The 10004-nt window shown below is 47.3% G+C and overlaps 1 protein-coding gene across 5 annotated transcripts in view; it reads left to right on the top strand.

Annotated features, from left to right (window-relative positions):
- The window catches only part of KCNAB1 (potassium voltage-gated channel, shaker-related subfamily, beta member 1), a 613103-nt gene that overhangs the window by 236077 nt on the left and 367022 nt on the right, over positions 1–10004 (top strand). Inside the window, exon 1 of one of the 5 annotated variants that reach the window (XM_006897777.1) lies at positions 1441–1722. The exons of 3 other annotated variants lie outside the window; for them this stretch is intronic. In XM_006897777.1, the coding sequence (XP_006897839.1) occupies positions 1502–1722 (221 nt within the window). In that variant the 5' untranslated portion in view covers positions 1441–1501. Of the gene's footprint in view, positions 1–1440; positions 1723–10004 lie in introns of those variants that run through there. One more of the 5 variants, XM_006897779.1, reaches the window with a different exon arrangement.

The raw sequence follows: 10004 nt of genomic DNA, 5'->3' as shown, positions 1-10004 counted from the left end.
ATGGTGGAGGGACAGCGCAGGAGGGGAAGGCCCTCTATGAGGTGGATTGATTCAGTGACCGGGGTAATCGGGATGGATGTGTTGGAGGCCGTGCGATTGGCACAGGATAGAGCAGAGTTTAGGGCTGTTGTACATAGGGTCGCTATGAGTCGCAAGCGACTCGACGGCATATGACAACAACAACACATTCGTCAAGAAGTTGCTAGGTCCCCCCTTGCAGGGCCACCCAGTGTTCTCCGCTTGATGCGGGTCCAGAGTGGACAGGGGTGCCTTGCTGTCCCCCCTGTTTCTCCTGGGCACAGTGCTGGTCCTCATGAGTGCGTTGCAGAATGATAGTGATGTGCAATGCAGACAGGTCGAGCTACCTGCGGGGACCCTGCTGAGAGGACCTCATCTTCAATGCTTCACACCTGCTGTGGTCACTGTCTGTGCGGGTGAATCTCTGCACCGGCTCCCTTCCAGCCCTGTCCATGCTCCGGAAGCCACATCAGATTCGCAGCAACTTTGTAGACTCGACTCCCAAAAGTGTGCACCGTGGCTTCTCAGGGAACTCCAACTTCCCTGCTTAGGAACTAACTAACGTGCAAGAGGTTCCAAGACTGACAGGAGTGGTTGCACGCTCTGCAGCTCACTTGGCTTTTTTAAGCCCCGCCAGTCACAGCGTTCACGTGTTCCTTCACTGGCACGCTCCGTGGCAGACGCGCGCCCGCTCTGCCGCCCCCAACCTCAACCCAAGCGCTGCGTTGCAGTGGGGTTCGGTGTGAGGTTGGGCAGAGCCCTCCTGGCTTCACCAGTCTCCCGACTCTGGCACTGCAAGTCTGGTGAAAGCGGTCCTCGCCTCCCCAGCGCACACAAAGGCGAGGAGCTCCTTAAAGGGACCTTCGGGCGCGGTGCAGCTGCCGCCCGTGCGTTGAGGCTCAGCCCCCAGCGCCGGGCTGGGATGAGCGGGGCGGGGTCCTGAGAAGCCCCCACGTCCTCCTGGAGCCGGACGGGGAGGCGCCGGAGGCCGGAGCGCATGGAGACCCCGGGCGCCCGAGGCGCGGCTCGTCATTAGCTGTCGCAGGGCTGCTGGGCGCGCCCTCAGCTCCAGCCCGCGGTCCGGAGGCTGCTGAGCCGCATCCTGCGGTGATGCCTGCGTGGATCTGAGCCACCGTCCAGAGGCCAGTCCGCATTCAGACGCCGGCGCCGGACTCGCTCACCATGTCTGCTGGGCGCTGAGCTTCCGCAGAGCCGCCCCTCCTTCGCGCATTGGGCTGTTGCACCCGCAGCGATCACTGCCAGGGGGAGCTCAGCCAGCCGGACCGCGCGCCAGCCGCCCCACAACTTCGGGGCCCGCTGTTTACTTCACTTCGTCCCCGGGACGCTGTCCTGCACCGCGGCCGCCCTCGCTCCGCTGAAGTCAGGCGCGAGGACTCCCTGGCAACCTCTCCAAACGGTGCCACCTCTCCTGCCTGCCTGTGCTCTGGGGTTCTGAAGGGACCGTGCGCTGCCCGGGGAAGCAATGCAAGTCTCCATAGCCTGCACAGAGCACAATTTGAAGAGTCGGAATGGTGAGGACCGACTTCTAAGCAAACAGAGCTCCACCGCCCCCAATGTGGTGAACGCAGCCCGGGCCAAATTCCGCACGGTGGCTATCATCGCGCGCAGCCTGGGGACCTTCACCCCTCAGCACCACATTTCCCTCAAAGAGTCCACCGCAAAGCAGACTGGCATGAAATATAGGTATGGATGCAACTCCCTCTTCCCAGTTTGCATGTCCTGGACAGTGCAGTGGAGGAAGCTGCTTGGTTATGAAAGTGACTTGGTCTACGGCAGAATTCTCAGGTGTTTCTAAAATAGCTCCTTAGGAAAGTGGAAAGCGTAAGAGTGTGTGTCTGTGTGTGTGTGTGGGGGGGGGGTGTCAAGGTATTGAAAAAAATATGGTCCGTGCTGTTATTCTAAAGTGTCATCATTAAAGTCTCCGGAGCTGAATGAATTCCACCCCAGAACTGCTGGAACTGGTATTGAGGTTACGGCAGTTTTAAAAGAGTCAATGCGTTTTTCCTCTTTTATGGTACAGATTGTAGTTCCTGTGCTTAAACTGTCAAATAGAGTTTTTGCTCTCATGTCGCTCTCTTATTTACTGTTTGAATGGCCCAGGTAATGAATGCCGTTGAAAGCTTTTAAGGAAGTTTTGATGTAAGGAAAAAAAAATCAATTAGATGGAACACTGCAATGCTTTAGATATAAATTATTACCGGAACAAAAATGTGAGCTTTATAATGAAATCTAGAGGACAAAGTCAATTGTAATACTAACAGCCTCCTTATGACTTTTAAAACCCCTTCTTATTTTATGTTGTTTACCTTTGTTCAGATATTCCCATCCCTAGATAAATACTCTCTTGATTAAGAACAAGTGGACTTTCCCAGGGAGAAGTGTCATTGAATTGTGTGCCCCCGGCTCTGCTTGCACCAAGCCTTCCTGACTGACTTTTTTAAAGCTCCTGTGCTTTTCCTCTAGCTTCTGAAAGTGCTGCAGATATTGAAGAGAAATGCTAAAGATGCATCTTCCAAAGGCTTTGGCTGCTGGTTTGCAAATATGATTCTGTTAGGTGTGTTTAAACATCTCTTCTCTTTGTTAGGGACCAGGTTTTAGGACAGAAGAAACTTAATGCCACTAAATCACGCACTTCAGACTTGCTGCTGACCATGTGAGATTTTGGAAATTAGCATTTCAACCAACTTATTTGAAAGTTGCTCTTGGGTTGAGGGAGGTACATTGTTAAAAGTTTTGATACATGTTTGAGCTATTAAGAAAGAAAGTCCTTGGATGGGGAAAAACAATGTGAAACAGTTAGCCAAGGCTCTTTGCCCCAACTGCAGCACAAATTCACGGAGCCTGACTCCAGACAGCTCCTTGAAGCGTCAGTAGATGAGCATCTCTGCCTTTCCTGATGGCCCCATGGTGGATCCTGGGGCCAAACGATGCCAGCTCTCTGAGACCGCAGTCCCAAGTGCCCTGGCATTTTATGGAGCTGGTGCTGTAGCACACGCCCAGCTTCTGTCCAGTGGCCACTGCGCTTATTTCTGCAGGTTCTGGAAAGGAGCTGAGGGGGGCCCCAGGCACGGGACGCTGCAGGCTTAAGGCAAAGCACAGACCTGAGATGGCTTAGATTGTGGCCTCCAACATTCTAGCAGTACAGTGAGCTTTCTGTTTGTAAAAAAATAATTGTTTTAAAATTTCTTGTGGCTCACGGTGTTGCAAAGTTTAGCTTTATGTTAGTTTTCCTTAAAGCTTTATTGATAATGCAGTTCAGTTCAGCTCAGATGTAACTGATCTTATTTTGTTGTTTTACTGATGATTTTTAAAATTCACTCTCAGTGCATTTACTTGGGCATCATTCATTATTGACCACTACAGACAGGCCTTCTGACAAAAAGTCATTAAGCCCTAGGGTCTTATGTACACGCTGAATGCTTTGTTGTTTGTGGTAACTGAACAGATTCCACTTTCCCACTACCTCTCTTATTCCGCAACACTTTGTTTCAAGCAGGCAGGTGGTTCTATGTGCGGGTGAATGTGACATAAACCCATCTCTCTTCCAAATTATACTCAGAGCAACCATTATGAAAGAGAAACGAGCTTATTCTACATGTATACAAAAGCATACCTGAGGTTGTCGAGAGACTGATTATACACTGAATAATTTTTATTAGCCGCATTTTTCTTCTCTTTGCCATCTTTGTCACTAGAATATAATATGAAGACACGAAAACTCAACTCATTGCTGGCTACTTGGAAATGACTCGTAGTTCCCCTGCAGTGTGTTTTCGGCTGCACCAAATTGCACAGTAGGAAATGGATCATTTTCTCTCTTGAAGCAGCTGGTGGATTTGAACCTCATACCTCTGTTTTGTCAATACAACTCCTTATCATTAAGCCAACAGAGCTTCCTAATGTGAATGTACTTTTATATGCAGTCAAGTGAGAATTGACTCATAGCTCATCCTCCAGTCAGTTTTTAAAGACAGTTAATCACGGGGGAGGAGGCTGCCCATCTTTCTCCTGCAGAGGCAAGTGGTAGATTCAAACTGGGTACCTTGCTCCCTAGATAGAAAAGAATAAGAATGACTCTGCAGAATGGAGGAAATACTTGGTATGGGTTACCAATCTAGGAAATTCTGGGAAACAAGACTGAAAAAGTTAGGAGTTACTTGGCTACAATAACATTCATCTCCTTGAAAATGGTTTCCGTAGTCAGAGCTTAATCTGGGTTATCCACGGACGGGCTGCTTCAAGATCAAACTGCCACAAATGATATGAAAAAGATTGTCCTTTTTGTGCATTTTTCTAAATAAAGGGTTCCATAAGTGTAGAAAACCAGTGCTATAGAGTGAAGAAGCAATCGTTTAATAAATAAACATTAACCAGAAACCCTGCTAGAACCATGTAAACAAGATGCAGAAGCCAAAGTTTGAAACCTAGATTAAAGCTAGAGAAAGAGCAATTAAAAAAAACAACAACACAACAAACAAAAAACCAAACCAACAAGTAAATAATAAAATTGTCTCATGTAAAATAGGGAGCTCTGTTGGCCTAGTGGCAAGAAGCTGCGTGGCAAACCCAAAGGCACACAGTTCGGGGCCACCAGCAGCTCTGCGGGAGACGGATGGGGAGTCTCCTCCCTTACAGTTAACTGTCTCTGAAAACTCACCAGAGGGTCAGCTATGGGTTAGTTCTGACTCGGCAGTACACACCAACAACAGCAATGTGAAATAGTCTCATGAAATCTGCAATTTGAGGATGATAGTCCTTTATTGTTATTGTTGTGTACTATCTAACTGGAACAGACTCTAGTGGGTTTTCAAAGGCAATAAATTGCAAGGGAAAAGCTGCTGGTAAATTTGAACTGTATGTTTTTGGGTTGCCAGCACAATTCTTTACCACTAACTAAGCCACCTTCTGACTGGCTTCATTTACCCATTTGGAGGCTACATCTCTGCTTGTACTCTTGTTCCAGGCTTAGCTGTTGCCGTCAGGACAAGAGTAGTTGTACCTATGTGTCCACCCTCTTTACTGATAGGTCTCTACCCTCGTTCCTGTCCTAGAGCCTCTCAGCTTCCCGTTCTCTGTAGCATTCTAGCTGGCAGGTGAGGACTCACCTTTTTTTGCTGTTCTATACTGTTGCGTTATAACTGATGCATATCTGACCCTCCGGTGGGTTTTCCGAGGCTGTAAATCACACAGGAGGAGACTGCCTATCTTTCACCCATGAAACAGCTGGTGGATTCAAACTGTGTGACTTTGGGTTGGCCTCACAACTTCACTAAGCCAGTAGGGGACTCATTTCAGAACCTTGATAACTTGGTAAAATCTCTTTCGCTCATGCTCTACCTTGGAATTTTAAAAGCCCAAATGAAATCCTAACCCAAAGTTACTATCTGTTTATCAAGAACCTATAGACGTAGGCTCTCCGAAGGGCTTAGTATACAATTGGGCAAAGGATTTGCATTCTGAAAGAATAAAATACCCAAAGTTGCCTTTATGTAAGATCTTACAAGCCTCTAAATTAGCTATTGTTTCAAAGCTGATAATTAAAAACTGAAACCAAAACACTAGGATGTTGTTGTTGTTGTTGTGTGCTGTCAAGTCGGAACAGATGCATAGGTGAGCCTCAGGCAGAGGTGAGCCTCTAGCAGAGGTGAGCCTCTATCATACGTGAGCCTCCAGAGGGTTTTCAGTGGAAGAGTCCGCCCCAGGGAACAGGGCCCACCTGCTGTTTATCCTGGGAACCATCTCTATGTGAATGACGAAGCACTAAAGTGTTTCTTAGAGTTCTACAGCAATGCTTTGTCAATGCACAAACGGCCTTTGTTTTCATTTTCTTGAGAGTCTAACCTCGGAGTTGATCACACCTTGGAAGTCTGCAGTGCATTCCTCAGCCCTGTTTTTGTGATTTACGTCTGATAGACTGATGGATGTAGATGTAGGTCCAATCTGAAGTCTGATAGACTGAGGAATGCAGATGTGGGCCCAACCTGAGCTTTTCCTCCGGGGAGGTCAAACCACCACCCAGCACTCTGGCCTGCATTGTTTGTTTTGTCTGTCTCTGGAGGTTTCTAGAACACCACCGTCGTGGTCAAGATCCAGGACTATGCCAGCACCATAGGCTCCTCACGCTCCCATTCCCAGCCTCTACCCACTTGGCCCCCAGTGTTTTCCACCTCTGGACTTCTGCTGTTTTAAAAATGTAGCATAAATAAAATAATAGATCGTGTAACCATTTGCAAATGGTTTTTTCTTATTCAATATAGTTCTCTAGAGACACATATAGTTGATGTTTTTCTCAAGAATTTGTCTCTTTGTGTTGCATGCATGTGACTAGCATCTCATGGCATGGCTGTGCCGCACTTTGTTTAACCTTTGTCCTGTCCACTGATGGACATTTGGGTTGTTGTCATCATTAGTTTTCCACACTTAAATGTCTTCAGATGGAGACATTATTAGCAGAGTCTTTTTAATGGCACCTAAGTTGGATGTACCCTACGTACATCCCAGAACACTTGATCGTTCTAATGTGAAACTTATACTTGGACCAGGAGGCAGTCATCAGAACAGAGCAAGGGAACACTGCATGGTTTAAAATTGGGAAGGGTGTACGCCAGGGATGCATCCTATCTCCATACCTTTTCAACCTATATGCAGAACAGATTATCTGGGAGGCTGGGCTCTATGAGGAGAAATGTGGGGTCAAGATTGGTGGACGATTTATCAACAATATGCGTTATGCGGATGACACAACCCTGCTTGCTGAAACTGAGGAGGACCTGAAGCGCCTGCTGCAGAGTGTCAAGGACTGCAGCCTACAATATGGATTGAGGCTCAATGTCAAGAAGACAAAGATTCTCATCACTGGACCAATTAGCAGCATCAGGATGGATGGTGAAGGGATTGAGATTGTACACAGCTTTAGTTTGCTTGGCTCCATAGTCAACAGTCTTGGCACCAGCAGCCAGGAAATTAAAAGGCGCATTGCCATGGGAAAGTCTGCTGTTAGGGACCTCTCCAAAGTGCTGAAGAGCAATGGTATCTTTTTGGAGACTAAGGTGTGTCTGATACAGGCCATGGTCTTCGCAATCACCTGTTATGCATCAGAGAATTGGACAATGACCAAGGAGGATAGAAGGAGAATTGATGCCTTTGAGCTGTGGTGCTGGAGAAGAGTATTGAGAATACCATGGACTGCTAGGAAAACAAACAGATTTGTCCTGGAAAGGGTTAAACCGGGTGGCTCCTTGGAGGCAAAGATTCTGAGGCTCCGTCTAACATACTTTGGACATGTTGTGAGGAGAAACCGGTCCTTAGAGAGGGACATCATGCTTGGGAGGGTGGAGGGACAGCGCAGGAGAGGAAGGCCCTCTATGAGGTGGATTGATTCAGTGACTGGGATAATTGGGATGGGAGTGTCAGAGACAGTGCGATTGGCACAGGACAGAGTGGAGTTTAGGGCTGTTGTACATAGGGTCACTATGAGTCGCAGGCGACTCGACGGCACATAACAACAACAACAAGTTGGGTGTACAGCTTCTTAGCACGAGGCCACCGAGCTCCCTAAGGTAACACGCCTCCCATGCCTGACATCCAGCCTTTTCAAGCCACCACTTTTTACTTTCCTTCAGCTGCCCACGGAGGAAGGGACAGATGAAAACGTGTAAAATTGTTCACTGCAGATTAGTAACTAAGCTCAAATAAGGCCATGCTCACCTTACTTAATGGATACTCAGTCCCTGCGAGGAATTGGAAATGGGAAAGAGGCTTGAGTTCTGCCAGAAAATGATGTGTAGATGGGAGAGAGACAGATGCCAGTCTTATTTAAAACGGCGTCTTGAATGAAGCTGGGAAGAAACGTGAAACTTCTCTACAAATTAACAAGTAAACCAGTTATGTGTGCATTTACCTTGTATGTTGAGTCATCTGCCATTGCTTCCACCTTTTGTACTTGAGAGACACGCAGGCCTTCTGTTGTCACGCTCTGGATCATTTCCCATGTTGGTCTCTCCACCCTTCTCCGTCACTCAGGCAAACTCCTATACATCCCTCACCACCCAATGCTAGCACAGTCCTCGGGTCACACTGTCCCTGGGTGCAGTCTCTTCTCCCCTCTGCCCCTCATGGCACTTCCAGCTTCACTGCTCTCCCCCATGCAACTTCTCCTTGACTCCTCCAACCACAGCCACAGTCAGTTATTGGATGCAATACAAGCCACCTTCTCGACTGCACTAAACAGTAGGCACACAGGAGACGGTCCTCCCTCCCTGTATGCCGAGCTTGTCCTATACATGTAGTCACTTAGGCTGTGCTCACTCACGGCCACTTAGAATGGGGAGTTACAGCACCAACTAGGTTTAGATTTTAAGCTGTTTGTGTGTAATGGGGATGAGAAGTAAGTAAAAATAAATAATGACAATACTGTGTAATCATTTCTATAACAGCGAGAAGCAGAGGCAGTTAAGACTTTGAAGGGTAAGTATGTAAAGTTATATGGAGTGGAGCCATGGAAGGCTTCCTAAGGTTTATGCTAGTGTTAGAGAGTGAAGGATGGCGGATAGAGTTATGTCTGAGTGATGGAGAAAGCTGGAGAGACCAATATGGAAAATGATACAGAGGCATGATAACGGAAGGTTCGCCTTCTACAAGTGGTCTCTCCCAAGAACAAAAAGTAGAGGCAATGGCAGATTAAGCAAAATAAATGTAGGCATAGCCAGTGTTTACTTGTTAAACTGTAGATCTGTAGAGAAGTTATACATCCTTCTCCCCCTTCATTAAAGACGCCACTTTAAATAAGACTGGCCTCTGCCTATCTCCCATCCACACATCATTTTCCTGCAGAACCCAAGCCTCTTTCACATTTCCAGTTCCTCACAGGGACTGAGTAACCAGTAAACAAGTGAGCATGAGTTTATTATAGCTTAGTTACCAATCTGTAGTGAACAATTTTACACGTTTTCATCTGTCCCTTCCACCAGGAGAGGCCAACGGAGAGTAAAGTGTGGTGGATGGAAAGGGGTGGATGTCAGGCCATGAGAGATGTGTGGAGGGAAGTGGGGAGAAAGATTCATGGAGGTAAAAGGGGTTCTGGTTTTGGCACTTGGCCTTCAGAGAATGTCTTAGAGACGAGGTAAACCTCAGCAGTGGAGGAGCCATTAAGGACTTTTGACATTTTGTCTGCTTACAACATTCTGTTATGTGATTAGTAATCTGGAAGTTGTTAAAAATCTTTTTTAAGGGATTGTACGTGTGGAATAAGATCATCTGTGTCGGTCTGCACAGCCCTCTGTTTCTCTGTGGAGAATCCAGGCTCCCCAGAAGAGCCTCAGACCTCAAGCCTTTCCTCGCCGTCTCCCTCACAGCCTCTTCGGTAAAAGCACACGTCTCCTCCATGGTGCCTCACCTCCCACGAATGGTGGGCAGATTTTGAATCAAAGCAATTGAAGTGAAAGATCAATCTTGTCAGTCGATTACGTAAAAGGCACCGAGTGTGTGTGTGTGAGAGCCTCTCCGTATGGGGAAAGTGGGAGGAAATAGGTGGGCTGAGGAGGAAGAGGGCCGGAGCCAGCTCCCTGGCAACGAATCAAGCAGAGGGATTTCATTTTAGTTCAGTGAAGAGAGCCACTTGATGCTTAAAAATGCCAAATGGTTTCTATTATATTTTGGAATAAAAAAAAATACCTCTACCATTTCCATTGCTGCCCATAGGTATATATGGGCTTTTCTCTTTGCCTCAAAGTAAAATGGTGAAGATGAAATGGAAAAGGTTTCCTAAAAGTTAGCTGCTAATTCAACCTCAGAGAGTTTATTCCACCTCTGCAAGGCTCCCGATAGAAGTCTGGCATCCATGGGATGGTGAGAAAATGGTAGGAGTGCAGGAGTCTGCCGGAAGTTGGTAGGCAAACTGTTCCAGGTCCATGCCTGTGGATGCGTGTGTGTGTGTGTGTGTGTGTGTGTGTGTGTGTGTGTGTGTG

Source organism: Elephantulus edwardii, unplaced genomic scaffold, assembly GCF_000299155.1.
Source record: "Elephantulus edwardii isolate Elephantulus edwardi_28Jun2011 unplaced genomic scaffold, EleEdw1.0 scaffold00215, whole genome shotgun sequence".
Taxonomy (NCBI): domain Eukaryota; kingdom Metazoa; phylum Chordata; class Mammalia; order Macroscelidea; family Macroscelididae; genus Elephantulus; species Elephantulus edwardii.
This window is presented reverse-complemented; position numbering and strand designations above follow the sequence as displayed.